Source organism: Apodemus sylvaticus, chromosome 13, assembly GCF_947179515.1.
Source record: "Apodemus sylvaticus chromosome 13, mApoSyl1.1, whole genome shotgun sequence".
In the NCBI taxonomy this organism is placed as follows: Eukaryota; Metazoa; Chordata; class Mammalia; order Rodentia; family Muridae; genus Apodemus; species Apodemus sylvaticus.
Window position 1 is genome coordinate 19,494,609 of NC_067484.1, and position 15,186 is coordinate 19,509,794.

The window sequence follows — 15,186 nt, forward strand, 5'->3', positions numbered from 1 at the left end:
ATGCTAGGGTCTGGCTCTCACAGCTGTGTGAGCCACTAAACTGAAACCACATGCCCAGACGACGACGACGAGGGAAGAGAGGCAGGCCTGGCTACAGACAGCACAATGCAAAGACCCAGCAGGCTGAGGGCCGCAGGGAGCCTTGAACTTGCTCTGGCACACAGCCCACTTCACAATCATCAGCCTCACAGTAGTCCCTGCCTCGCTCTCCCCAGTGTGACTGCACTGGCACCTCTCCAGCAACCTTCATCTAAGGGATGCCAAGTAGCAGGAGTACCAGGCTGGTGACTAGCATTCCATTTCTACCCCCAGACATCTAGGCCAGCACTGACCATCCGTAAGGGCCAGGCTGCGCTATGCCCTGCCTGTCTCAGCTCCCAGCACTTGCTCTCTTTCTCTCCCCAGCCTGCTATCCTAGCGCCTGCTTAGAGTGCTGCCATGTCCCCTCTCTCCACCTGAAGATGTCCTCTCCCTCCACACCTCCATTTGCTTATATCTATAGTATCTTACAGATGCTATGCCAGTGTCCTAATTACAGAGGTGACCTGGTCCCTTGCCACACTTCCCATCTGCCTTGCTTTGGCCATTTCCCCTTGTTCTCACCATCTTCAAACATTCTCTGTAATCCCATTTACTCATTATTGTCCATTGCACCTCCTCCCCCTTCCCAAGTGAGTGTAGGCTCCACAGAGGTGGGTGTGTTCATTACTAAACCCCAAACTGCCAAAGGACAGTGCCATGGTGAGCCCTCAGTAAAAAAAAAAATAATATTTTTAATTAACTTATTTTTTGTTTTATGTTTACACATGTCTATATGTACCATGTATGTGCAGTGTCTGAGGATGCTAGAAGAGGTGGTAGATCCTGTAGTCACAGACAGGTGTGATCCACCATGTGAACGCTGGCCTTCTACAAGAGCGGCGTGTGCTCTTAGCCATTGAACCATGTAGATCTGCCAGACCTACAGTTTCCTAAATTAAGCAAGCTACTCATGACCAGTGTGAAACATTGAAGCCAACACCCATGGAGTTTTGGGGAAGGGACTCGCCCTTAAAAGCCATATATATGGTGAACTCCCCAACCCCCGATAAAACATTACATCTGGAACAGCAATGTTGTCCTGATGTCATTTCTTTCTCGCCACTCCCCACCCCATCTATCCCCAACTTCTCTTCCAGGGACCCAGTTTGCAGTAGCTGCTGGCAGCAACAGAGGGCAGTTCTCAGGCAGAGGGAAGGATGCGGGCAGGACACAGAGGAGGCATATGTCATCGAGCTCAGGGATGGAGTCAGCACACAGGCATGCACATTAAATGTCTGTGTTGGTCCTTATGAATATCAGACAAGAACGACAGAAGCATGTGGCAGCCATGGGAGAACAGCAGGTGAGGACAGTGTGCTTCTGGTTGGCATCAAATATTTTACTGCCCCTCTTTGTCAGGACCTGTCTATACTGGAGAGTCCTCTATCACATGCTGGGGTAAACGGGGATGTGCTCTTTCCCCTTCCTTAGAGGATATTTAGTAAGGAATCATGTTGGTGCACCCAGCAGCCCTCTCCCTGGGATTCAGGGAAAACTAAAGTAAGTTAACAGACTGGGAAAACTGAGCTGATAGAGTGTCACACTGATACCACTGGCACCTCTGGGGACAGCAAACTTGGAGCCAGGGCCACCTCAGGTTTCTAAGTTCTGCAAAGCAATGTGTTTCCTGCCTCCAGCAAAGATATGGTTTTCAGGCATGTGCCACCACGAGTCCTAACCGTTCCTAGAAGCTCCTTTATGACCCTGTTGGAACTATCAAGGGATTGAGGCTTCAAGAACATATATGTGAGGATGTATTCTACCACCTGGGGGTGGAGCAGTGAATGTTCCATCCCCAGGGACTGGCCAGCAGAGGGATGTACTGGGGCTAGAAACAGTGCAGACCAACGGGCAAAGCAACCCTACCTAAAGGATGTAAAGAGTAGTGGACAGGAAAATGAAGGGCTGGGAAGGAAAAGGTACCCTTCAGCGGAGAGGTGTGTGTTCATGTGCACATCTGCACACATCAGCATGCAATCTCACACGCAATCTCACTGTGTGTGCCAGACTCTGGAAAAGCTGCAATCCGATGCCTGACGGCTCAGGTATGAGGACTACATGGATGACCGCCATTGGAGTCAGCTGCAGAGGTGGATGTTTGTAAGATGGCAGGAGCACCTTCTAGGAGTTCTTCAGAGAACTGTAGAGGAAGCCTTGACACAGGATGTTGGCTGAGAGGGCCGCCTGATAGATGTGCTGTGCCAGCCAGGCCCAATGTGGAAGGGGCACCCTAGAGTCAGGCAGTGGGCCTTGCATAACCTTTCTGAATTTTTGCTTTCCTTACCTTTTGACACAGAGGCATGTAAATTGAACCCTGCTTTCTCCTTAGGGTAGATGTGGGGCGTCCAGGCTTAATGAGAGTGTACTGTTGAATGCTTCCACTCATATGAGGATTTGTTGAAGACTTGGGGGATGTTTTTACTCATAGACTGCATACCCCAAAAGTAACAGGGTCAACAGAAGGAAACCACCAAGGTATGGGGATGCCCTCTGAAGTCAGAGAGGAAGGCATGGCACTTATGACTACTCACTGTGACTTTTATCTCAACATTAAATAAAGACAGCTAAGAGTTGGGATCAAGCTCTGTACATGACACCTCCAGTACCAGCTGCCACCTGGGAACAAAGGTTGGTCCCCACATGAGCAACCCAGCTGGCTCCATCTGCTTCCTCCACATTCATGGCTCCAGGCTCACACTCTTCTGTTTTCCACACCCACAGAACTCACTCCCTAGCCCCAGCCTGAAACCTGCAAGCATCCACAGTGATTTGGCTGTTTGGAAGTCTGAGACAGAGACTTGGCCATGGAGAAGGGATATCCCAGCTCTTCCTCCCCTAAACTCCAATAGTCTGAGCAATCTCATTGCTCATCTTGGTTCTGTGTGAGGAGTTTAAGCTTTAGTACATCATAAGACTCTGTGTAAAGAGAGCGCAGATTCTTTTCACCGGGCATCAACTCACTGAGCCAGCCCCAAGGTCAGTAGTACTGCAGAGGGTGACAAACATGAGTGATACTACCTGAACCTGTGCAAGTCACAAAGCAAGGTGTATCACTCACTGCACCCAAAATAAACTGGGCACCCCATAACTCTCCCAGAAAGTGCAATTCCAGAAGCAGAGAACACATTCTCTAATAAGGCCATGCATTCTTTCCCCTACAGAAAATTCAGCAAATAGGTGCTCTGTTTCCATTTAAGTGTGCTCCAAAGAACAAGGTGCTCACCACCTCTCGAGACCAAACGCTGGGCCATTTGGATGGCCTGGCAGAGATCGTAGGTAGTTTTCAACTCGAGATGCACACTTCTCTCTGTGTCTGGTGGTCATGCAAAGAGCTGCCCCGTCAGGGCACAGTTCCCAGGTGCCCTTGCATCTGGTGTAGCCATGAGACTAATTCTCCCAAAGTGCAGGCTAACTTGCTGAGATCACAGAAGAGGGTCATCTAGCTTCCTTTTTGTGAGGAATCTGAACGTCACAGCTTAGAGACAGCAGAGACACAGTGGGAAGAGCTTGGGCCCCTCAGCCACACTCTGGAAAGCATCTGACTTCCTCCCACACTGGACCAGACATTGTAGATGCAAGAAAGAAACTGTGGTGCCAAGATGCTGAGGTGTGTGTGTATGTGTGTGTGTGTGTGTGTGTGTGTGTGTGTGTGTGTGTGTCTGCCTTCTAGGGTTGAAAGATCCCTTCTCCAATCCGGCTCTGCCTTCTGAATTTTCCTCTAATATACTGGGCCCAGATGCTGGCCTGGGTACTAAAGAATTGTCTTCTAAAGCTTTGGTGGTCCTGCACCTCAGGAACTGCTCATGCATCTCTTCTCTGTATCCTCCATGGGAGGAGGCAGTAGCTATCAGGACCCCTGCTCTCCCTGACTCCTTTTTCTAGAAACTCCGAGTTGGCTGCCATCATCACAGGCGTCAGCTGGAACAGGCTGTGACATAAGAGCAGCCCGAGAGAGCTTCACAGCCTTCCTGCCCAGCCAGTCCTGGCCCTTGGGTCAGGACAAGCCTGTCCCCAGTGGGTTTTCCTTCATGAGTATTCGAGATTCGAGCCTATGAGTATCTTAGCAGTTCTAAGAATTCACTGTTAGCGGGTTTACTGAGGAATCTCACCTGCAGCCACACGGAGCCATCTACCATTCCCAGTCCATTCCCTACCTCCTTGAGCCAGCCTTCCCTCAACTTGACAAGTCAACCCCATGTCCCAGTGGGCTGGGTCCACACACTCCCGCTACCTACTGGTCTCTTCCAGCTCATCACGGATCTCATTGTTGGCACAGGCGAAGTCTCGGAGCGTCTGTCTGTCACCCTCACTCTTAGACAGCCAGCAGTCACACTGGAAGCGGAAGGTCTCGTCACGGGAGTTGTCCTTCACATCCACGTAGCTCAGGTGCCATCCAGGAAATATCCCTGCGGAAGAGAGTAATTAGAGTGGGAGGTGCCCCACTCCCTGTCCAGACCTCCCTGCTTCCATCCTCAGCCATGTGACCCTGGCACTTTCTTCCCCAGTTGCTAAGGCATCCCCCTAACCCCCGCTACATCAGCATATTAGCACCACACAGTTTCTTGGTTGGTCTTGTTGATGAAGCGACCAGTTGGGCTAGGTGGTTTTAAGAACTCCAATTTGAGGAAGACAGGGGTCTTGGCAAAATGCTTAGAGTTCTCATGCACGAGATTTCAGTTGTGAGCTTCAAGATACTGTACTGCTTTCCTCTTGCAAACTTTCCCACTGGGAATCACCCAACAGGGACCAAAAGGCTCATTGCTTCCACTGGATTAATGACAGAGCTTTTCTAGATCTGAGCCCCTTAGCCGAAGGATGGCTTCCTGACCTGTGCCCACCAAGCTCTTGCCAATGATCCCTCAGCATCCGTTTGGGTATCCACCCCACCAGGAAGCCTTTCCCAGCAGTCCCCTCTGCTGTAGGTGTGGATTCAGGAATGAATTCCTGAATTTCCAATGTCAACACTTCAGATTTGCATTGCTATTATTTACATGTGTGAGGGCACCCTGAGTCTTGCTAGAGTCTGTCTCTCTAGGGCTCTGCCATATAAACTGGCAGACCACTGTTGCTCAGCGAATGCTGAGTGAATAAATAAGGTGTGTGTTGGGGTTCTTGGGTGAACTGCTCAGTGGTCTTGAGGGCCTAGAAGCTGCCCTTTCTGGGGATGTGTTCCTGAATTTGACATATCTTCGGCTGATCATGAGCACAGATCTGCTCTGTTGTAACCAGCAGGGATTTTCTCAGAAGTGTCCCTACCACAGCAGAGCTGGCAACATGGGTTTGCTGTGACAGCTGCCTGTGGCTTACACTGCTTCTGTCATGCAAACTCCTTGAGAATGTGGAGCATCATGGGTCCCTCAGAGAGTGTCCCAGTGCTCTGGCAGGCTAGATAACAATGCTACTCATGACATATCCATGAGGTGGCCTCACCAGCAGCACACAGTGGGCTTTCACCCCCATACCCCCCTCTCTCAGGCCATCCTGGGGCTCCAGAGGCAGTTCCAATGTCTCAACAAAGCCTTTCTCTCAGATCACGGCAAAGCAGCACCTCTAGAGATCCTGCCTCAGCTCCCAAGAGTATATAAAAGTATTATAGATTTCAGGGTGCTGATGCCAAGTGCATGGTTGGGATAGATATGCTGGCATTATCCCAACTTAAAAAAAATATTGCTTGAATGTCTCACGCACAAATATAAAGTGCTTTGATCAAGCCCATCCCCATTCCATCTATTTACGACCACTCTAACGCCCCCTCGTCACACTCTGCAACACATCTTCTTCTCACCTTCATGGTCTTTGTTTGTTTGTTTTTAAAGATTTATTTATATATGAGTACACTCTTGCTGTCTTCAGACACCCTGAAAGAGGGCATCAGAACCCATTATAGATGGTTGTGAGCCACCATGTGGTGCTAAGAATTGAACTCGGGACCTCTGGAAGAGCAGTCAGTGTTCTTAATCACTGAGACATCTCTCTCTGTCTCTGTCTCTGTCTCTCTCTGTCTCTGTCTCTCTCTCTCTCTCTCTCTCTCTCTCTCTCTGGTTTTTTGGATTTGGTTTTTTCGAGACAGGGTTTCTCTGTAAAGCCCTGGCTGTCCTGGAACTCTGTAGACCAGGCTGGCCTCCAACTCAGAAATCCACCTGCTTCTGCCTCCGAGAGTACTGGAATTACAGGCGTGTGCCACCACCACCCAGCTCTGAGCCATCTCTCCAGCCCTCACGGTCTTTCTTAAATTCACTGAGCATGCTTAGTGCTGCCACTATGCAAATGGGTGTGGATCCATACACTGGAACACAGGTAGCCTGATCAGGGGCTGAATGTGAAACTAACCAAGTCTCTCTCCGCTAGTACCCACTAATAACTAATAGCTCTGGAGCACTAAGCCCCTCCTAGTCCATCCACTGGCGGGCTTGCTTCTGTATAGGTCTTATACATGAAACCACATCTACTGTGAGTCCATGTGCAACATCCCTGTCATATGCATAAGCTACCGTTTCACAGAAGTTTTCTACTACCTCTGGCTCTTACAATCTCCCGTCTCCACCTTCTATGGTGGTGCGACCTAGCTGTCACATTAATTTGGAGGACTCTGCATTTTCTATGCATTTTGACTGGTTTTTAGTCTCTGAATTAATCAGCATGTCCTGTAAAAAGCTTCTCTTATGAAGGTTGAGAAATATGCTAATCTATTGGTATAAAGATGAGTATTTAGGGGACAATTTAATATTATGTCTATTAAGCAAAATTTGCCCTTAGGACCTATAACCTGCCCAGCCATGGGTTCTTGGCCCCGTATCACAATTCTGTCTTGTGGAGTAGGTCTTAAATCTAATCATGAAGCCATTGGTTCTCCTCAAAACATTTGTGTCACTATTGCAGTAATGGGCATATCATGCCAGACCAGTCATTGTTTTATCTTACAACTGGGTAAGACCGATGTTGACTTTTCTCTCCCAACACAGAAACTTCTGGTACAGTAAAAACTAGCCTTCAGGGAAGAAGGCTCCAAGTTTCTTGATTTAGCTTGATTTCTCTGAGCCTTAAATGACTCAATGTGTCTTCAAAGCAGGGCCTTAGCATCAAATTAGCAATGGCAGTAGTTTGTACTGTTTTGTGGGTTTATAGGACTTCCCAATGACCAACAATTGCTACTTGTTTTTTGCTTCCTAGCCTATGACATCTGCAAAGGCATGTTCTCCTGTGCAAGGTGACCCCATTTAGTCTCTTTTTCTGTGTTGCATATCTATTTTAAGGAGCTTCGACAACTGTTGGTCTCCATAAGTTTTTCTCAAAGGTCTTTGGTGTTGGCTGCATTTCTTGGGTTTTGTGAAATCAGATCATTGCTGAAAAGCAAAAAGTGAGAGGGTGAAACCTTTCTGTCATGTTACACAGCAGCAAGGTGAATTTAGTTAATTCATGGCTGTTACACAGCAGTGGGGTGAGTTAGTTAATTCATGGCTGTTACACAGCAGGGGAGTGAGTTACTTTATTTATGGACTTGCCTTTGTACTTGATAAATCTTTTTCAGTTTTCTGAAAATTAGAGCCAGTCCCATGTGTAAGTTTACAGATTGATTATACCAGAGATGTCCCTGGTAGCACCATGAAACTGACCCCAGAGCTCAGCAAGCCTCCACGCATGTGGAATGGAAATGTTAGGAAGAGATGGTCAGGGCCTCTTTCTTAAGGCTTCTCCTTAGAACAGAAAGGAAGCGGCACATGGAGAAGAGAAGACATGTGGTTGATTGTGTCAAAAGAGATCAGAATATCAGAGATGCTGGGATGTCCCTGGCCCTGTGCTCTGCCGTGAGCAGTGTGTGTGTGTGTGTGTGTGTATTGTCTCACCTCATACCCAATTCCCCCTTTCCAGTTAGAATTCAGCAATGTAACTCTTTCCACTAAACAACATACAAGTCCCAACCCTCTTTACATAAAAGGCACCTTGCCTTCTCTGCAGTTTTTCCTGTCCTTCTTTGGAAATGAAGAGTGTCACTGGCAGAGACTAACTTAACAGTTTGTGCTACGCAAGTGTCACCCAACCTGAAAGGAGAAACAGGCAGCCTTGGGCAGTTTGATGTCACCCAGAGTCATAGGTACAGCATGCCTAACTAAGGGCGAGCGTTAGCTGTCTGGTAGACCAACAGGGAGCCACCAGACACTAGTTGTTAAAGAGCTCGCTTCTTGCAAAGTCTTTCTTTTGCTGTCCCCATGCTCTTGCACACAGAAAGCAAAGGCTCCACATAGCTTACACCGTCGAAGGCTGGTGTGAGACTCTCATTATTTATCAGAACTGCACAGACCACAAGCTGCCTACCTTGTCCCTGCTGTGGGAAAGCTACCAAACTCCTCAGACATGTGCTCCTGAGCACCATGCTCCTGGAAACGCCCTGTGTATCACAGTCATCTTTTAAAGTCACAAATCATATTTTGCCACACAACGCCCCTGGTGGCTTCTCATCCATCTCAGAAAAACCCACAGGCTGCTCTCTTGGAGAAGCGCATAGATTGGCACCAGGTTGCACTTCTCTACTCTGTCTCCAAACTACTCCCAACCCCACTCGCTGTGCCATACCTACCCCGCACTTCTGAACCTCCATTAACAGCCTTGTTTTGCCATTGTCTGAACTGACAAGGCCCAGGCTCTAGATGCCAATGTCGCCTCATTGCTGAGGTCTCTGGGAAAGTGCTGTTTGTAGGATGTCCTCGGGTTTCAATACTTGGGTTCAGTCTCCAGGTACTCCATCGCTTGATCTGAAATCACTCTGTTTTCACATTATTGAATATTGTTTTGCCTGTCTCTGGCAATGAGGTGATAACCCTCTGAGATAAAGAGACTGGCCTCACATGGTATATAATAATAATAATAACAAAACAACAACAACAATAATAATAACAATAACAACAGAGTATAAAATAATAATAATTTTAAAATAAAACTATTATTATTAATATTATTACTGCATGCCTGAGTCCACATCAAACACGAAGAGGAAAGAATGGGAAATGAGTGTTGGTGTAGTTTTAGAATAGGAATTTAGAGCCTCACCTAGGAGTAATGGTCTGTCCCAGCACTATTGATTACTGTATTCCAAATGACCTAAATTCACTTTCAGTAAATGGCCTAGCAGCTCTAAGCTGCCACAAAGTCCCAGTATCCCAGATAGGAGGTCACGGGCTGAATGAGAGGGAGGCAGGCAGCAGCTTGGACTTCCTGTGTCACTTACTGCCCACAAGTCTAATGCCTTTCTACATGTGGTGGGATGAAGGGCTCCGTGTTTCCTTTTGCCTGTTTCAATTGGGCCACTGCAAAATGGATTCATTAGGCATCCATTTGGCATCTTCTTTCTCCCCATGATGCCTCCAAGCCATCCTCCTATGCTCAGTCCCGACCTGTTCTCAGCACAGCACGGCTCTCTCTGCTGCCCCCATGCCCACAGGGTTCCTTGGGCAGCTGCATTGGTTACTTTGATCATCACTATGACCCAAAGACCTGGTGGGGACAACTTACAGAAGGAAGAGTTAATCTGGGCTCACTGCTTCAGGGTTAGGACATTCCCAGCAAGGACAGCATGGTAGGGTTCACACAGCAGTAACGTGTAGTAGACTCTCACATGATGGCAGACCCAGAAAAATGTGACAGCAGCCTCTATTTCTTCCAGCCAGGTCCCACTTCCTAAAGGCTCCACAGCCTTCAAAGTGGTGCTGCTAACTGGAGAGTCTTTAGAATTGAAGCCCTTGGGGAAGTTTCAGATTCAAACCATGACATGTCTGCTCTGCTGGCCATGAGCCCTGATATCCAGAGAATTCTTTGTGCTGAGGTTGTAACTGTGCCTTAACTCTTTTAAGACTATTTTTATATTTGAGTCTGACTTCTCCAACTTCAGGGTGTCTTACAACCTCTTAATTATATTGCTTAGTATTCAATGATCATAGGAGCGATAAATTATTTTCACTATCAAAAAGTCAACTGTCGGTATTTTTATCCAGTGCAAACCATTGAGATTCTTCTCAGGTAGAAAGATTCGCTTCGCCAAGCAACACCTTCCCTAAAAATAACCCCTGAGAAGTTAAAAGCCCATATGGGTGACTCACAGTTCCTCAGCAAGATCATGGATGGTTGGAAGTGAGCTACGGAGCCACTAGAGAGCCCTGGATATGGAAGAATACAAGACTCTTGCTATTGTCTTTTCAAAATATGTACAAGGGTCTCATCAGAGGCTGTTTTAGGTAACACCCTGGGACTTGGCAGATATGATTTTGGGTCTCAGTGTTATCTGCCTAAGTGAGCATACTGTAGCATTCCAATGATTATTTCTGAGGTCCTTCTCATTTCTATGGACTTATGTTATTCAAAAACTGTCAATCATTTTGTGGTTAAAAAATTCTTTGCTAAGCAGAGTGTTCATTTAACCAGAGGAAGCAAGAAAAGCGAGATGGATTAGAAAATAAATACTATTGCAATTTGTTCAGTATTATAAAATCTATCTGGGTAATTAAAATGAAGTAGAATAATTAATCATTTATCTTGGTTTTCTTCTTCAAACTGTAATTTGTGGCAATCAAATAGCCATAGGGACAAATTTTTAAAAAATAAAAACCCTAGCTGGTAAGTGGAAAAGAAATGATAGAATTATAGCATCACATTGTAATTCTAATTGATCATCAGAAGAAGCTACTAGAGAGTTATGAAGGAAATTTACAATGAAGCAGCCAGTCTACTAAGTGCTAAATCCTGAATTTGATATTACCATATCAGTACACAGCATTTCTCCAACATTCAGTAAGCTCTCCTATGTGCCCCATATGCATTTATAGGTAAGTTTACCTACTACATACACTGGAAAAGTGTGTCATACAGTAAGTGTGATGATGGTGGTGTGGTTGTACAGGGGAAAAAGTCCATTTCCAAAGGGGAAACACATTAAGTGTGAGTGTGTTTGGAGTGAAGTGGCCCAAAACTTAGGATTTAGCTTCATATTGTCTGACAATCAGAGAGGAGCCTAAAGTCAAGCAGTGATGTTGATGTGGTAAGGCACAATCATTTCTGAACCAAGGTGACAGACAGGTGGGAGCTGATGTTGCGTTTTCTTCACTTTTCTGCACATTCAAAACTTTTTGCTAGATTAAACACACCCCCAGAAGGTCAATTTTTTTAAAACCAATTTAACACTCCCCCAAGCAGATCCAGGGATGAGAAGAACACTATGATTTAAGTTAGCTAAACATTTGTAGACTCATTAATATCTTTATCTGGAAATAGTTACCTTTTGGAGGAAGAATTTCAGACAAAATACGTGCATTCACACACATTTCCTTTTTGTCCAAGAACTAGATGGAGTGGGGGGAGATTTTTAATATGAGGAGAATGTGGCAAAGAGAGGTAACAAGACATGCTTAGCAGGCAGGGCATATATGAACATCTGCATCTACATCCTCGGAAGAGACAGCTTCTGTAGAGAGGAACTGTGCTGAGGACCTGGCTCTCCTCGGGATTTGTATCCCAACCATATAGGTTTACCTGCCCACGGTATTATCCTGCTTTTGGGACCAAAGTCTTCCTGGAAAGGATACCCACTTCTCTATGCCTACATGGGAACAAGGATTACATCAGTGACTCAGAATTTGTTTGTATCTAAGAGTCACCACAGAGCCAAGGCCTTCAGACCAGGAATCAGTGTCAAGCTCTCTGGGGAGTCTGGAATCTGCTGAAAGTGTACAGCCTTTAGCTACTGTGTGGAGCGGGGCTGGCGCTGTCCGCAGTGCTGAACGATTTCCCGCCTCTTGTCGGGTTTTGACAGTGATGAGAAGAAACTGGATAATTGGATGTCAGGTTTTTGCCCAGCAAAAAATACGCCAGGAAAGCCAATAAAGTCCAGATATGCACACGATATTTGTCTGGAGAAGGGGTGTGGACACCTAGGGGGCTCAGTCATGAGCTCAACTGAGGTTCATGGTCAGCCCCTCACTTCAATCAAGGCACAAGAAAATCTTTAGCTCTGGAGGAAATTGAATATATGATGAAGGCATGAAATACAAGGAAGGATTTTAGAGTCCTGAAGAAAGACGCAATTAAATACTATTAAACTATATTATATCACAGGTAGTGGGTTGGCCTCAAGGAAAAGTCAAGGCTGTGGAACTCACGGAGCTAAAAGTCAAGCTGGCTGATTTTATGTCAACTTGATACAAGATAGAGTTACGTTAGAGAGGAAACCTCAACTGAGAAAATGTCCCCAACAGACTGGGCCGAGGGGGAGGCCAGGTCCATTTTCTTGATTGATGATTGATGTGGATGGGTTCAGTTCACTCTGAGAGGAGCCACTCCTTGGCTTGTGGCCTGTGTGTTATTAGAGAACAGGATCAACACCATGGGGAGCAAGACAGTAAGCAGCACCTCTCTCTAGGCTCTCCACCAGTTTCTGCCTCCAAGTTCCTGCCTTGAGTTCATGCCCTTAATTCCTTAGATGCTAGACTGTAATGTAGAACTAAAGACAAAATATACTCTTTTCTCCCAGGTGCCAGGAGCCAAACTGACCTTACTTTATGTTTAGACTTCATTTTATTTTATTTATTTATTTTTTTAAAGATGGGCTTAGGTTTTGACTTCTCCTCAGCTACAGACCTTGGAGAGATTGGGTGGTCAATGGTCACTGTGCCCTCCCAGAAGAAGAAAACATCTTGCAGCTGCCAGAGATTCACCTTGGCTGAGTTCCCAGGCTACACTTGCTCACTTCTTCCCCTGCCTGTATAAGTTCCCTGAGAAAATACAGTTTTGAGAGGCCTTGAACAGTTAATTAGCCTTGGCCTCGTTCTTTGCGTCTCCTGTCTCTGTCTCTCTTCTCTTCTCTTCTAGGGTCCCCTGTCAAAAACCCCATGGGCCAGGGCACCCAGGTTGCTCTTAGTCATGGTGTTTTATCAAAATAGGGAACTCTAATTAAGACAGTCATGTAAAGAAGACAGAATTCAGTCACGTATAAGCCAACTGTTTGGGGAGGGAATTCATGTACGGCTAGCCAATAAGTTTTCGTGAAAGGGTGAAGACATAAAAGCATTTTCTAACCAGAGGTAGGGAAATCCAGTTATGGTAGGCTGTGTGCTTGGAGCCATGACACAAGGCAGATACACCTGTGGCTGGAATTATGTGGCAAGCCCAGAGTGGGAGGCAAAGCCAGGCAATCCTGCCTACTAGCGTTGGGTTGTTTCCCTTTTTCAAGCTTAGAGAATGGCTCCTTTCTGCCTCCAGTGCCCACAAGACTGAGTTTAGGGCTATGAAGAGCCAAGCTACAAAAGTTAATACCATTTTAAGCACTATTCAGCCTTGTTGTACTCAATGTGTAGCAGTTAGCTTCTCTGACACTGAGTGAATCTGGTTTTCTGTGTTTTCCTCTGTCTCCATGAACTTGACACTCTTTCCCTCAGCAGCAGGTCCTGAAGAAGATTCTCTGCAGCAGACCCTTGATGAACTGGGGACCTGGGGAAGTCTTTGTTGAAAGGGAAGATCTTAGGCCCCTTTCTGTGTTCCTCTCTGCTTCTCGTGGATGCTCTGAGAAAAGCAACTTTCCTCAGCCAGGTCCTTCTTCCGTGATAATCTGCCTCACTGCATCCCAGAAGCAAGGATACTTACTGACCATGGAAGCTCTGACACTGGCCCAGAATAAATCCTCCCTCCCTTGCCTGATTATGTCAGATATTTTTCCCCAGTAACAAGTGAGACAGACAAGCTGCTAAGCACTGCACTTTGTCTGGATGAGGCTCCTACCTGGACACCTGATAGTAAAGCAAGCAGATAGAGGATGCTTTCCCTCACACAGCCAGCTTCCTTCCTGGCTCTCTGTCATGGGGGGGGGGGGCAATCAAGGTGTAGAATTAAGACCAGCAGGATGAACATGGTAGGTCAAAACAACACCAGAATTCTTACTGCTGGCTTCTGGCTGCTGACTGCTGGCTGCTGGCTGCTGGCTTCTGGCTGCTGACTGCTGACTGCTGACTGCTGACTGCTGACTGCTGGCTGCTGGCTGCTGACTGCTGACTGCTGACTGCTGACTGCTGACTGCTGATTACTGGCTGGTTCTTTGCTGCTCTGTGGTCCTGAGGTGGACATCCTAAGACTTCTATGTTCTTTGGTTAGGGTAGAGAGTCACTAACATGCTTTTGTAATACAACATCACAAAGCACACTGAACAACCAAATGTTTGCATTTCTTCCTACCTAACAGGGTCTCAGGCCTACTAGGTACACATAGATGTTCAGGGCATGAATGACCCAATATGTGCAGGAAATCTGACAACTGTGAAGTTATATTATTGCTTTGAAAAGCAGCTGTTTTCTCTGCCTTACCCAAGTTTACTGTCATATGGGAATGCTTTGACTGTGACCCCATGTTGAAACAAGTCAGTGACATCATTCCTTCTGGAAGTGCAACCAGCTGCTGAGTTGGGTTTATCAGTGATCAGCTGCAGCAGGATTTGAAGAGGTAAACGAGGCAGTCTCAGGACAGCTATGTGGGAGGTAAGGAGACAGCAGGAGGCAGGAGTGGGCCTTGAGCAGACAGCTTGGGGAAGCTAGTTTTGGGGATGCTAGAGATGAGTTGGAGGAAGTGGCCAGCATGGAGGTGCATAAGTCTGAAAGTGAACCCTCAACTCTGATATCAAACAGAAGCTGCAGGTACAAAGACAAAGTAAGAAGATGCCTGCAGAGAGCAAAGCAGTGGTCAAAGGCATGTGAAGGCCACAAACTCCATCACAGCAATGGACAAAGTATCTGTAAGTGCCTTGGAGTTGAAAAGTAAAATTCTAAGTTGGCTTGTATCCTGCTTAAATTTATAAGTGAACATAGCTACCTTCAGATTCAGTATTGTAAGGGGAAAAATAAAATACTAATAGGAAATGCATGAAAAGTAGACTTGGTGAAGCTCCTTCCTTCCTTTCTTTCCTGTCTCCCTTCCTCTTTCCATCCCTCTTTCCCACTCCTCTCTTTCAGGCACAGAAAGGAAAAAGCTTTGTGCATGCTAAGCAATTTATGCTACATTTGTTCCAACTGAATCTGGGTTTTTTTTCTTAACTTTTGTGCCTGAATTAAGTAGAATCCATTCTCTGGTATTGCAAAA

The 15,186-nt window shown here is 46.4% G+C and overlaps 1 protein-coding gene across 3 annotated transcripts in view; it reads right to left on the reverse strand.

The window, feature by feature from the left end:
• Nucleotides 1–15,186, reverse strand: part of Loxhd1 (lipoxygenase homology PLAT domains 1) — a 168,216-nt gene that overhangs the window by 13,881 nt on the left and 139,149 nt on the right. For all 3 annotated transcript variants that reach the window (XM_052155668.1, XM_052155666.1, XM_052155665.1), the window contains one exon: nt 4,317–4,487. In XM_052155668.1, coding sequence (XP_052011628.1) covers nt 4,317–4,487 — 171 coding nt within the window. The remainder of the gene's footprint in view (nt 1–4,316; nt 4,488–15,186) is intronic.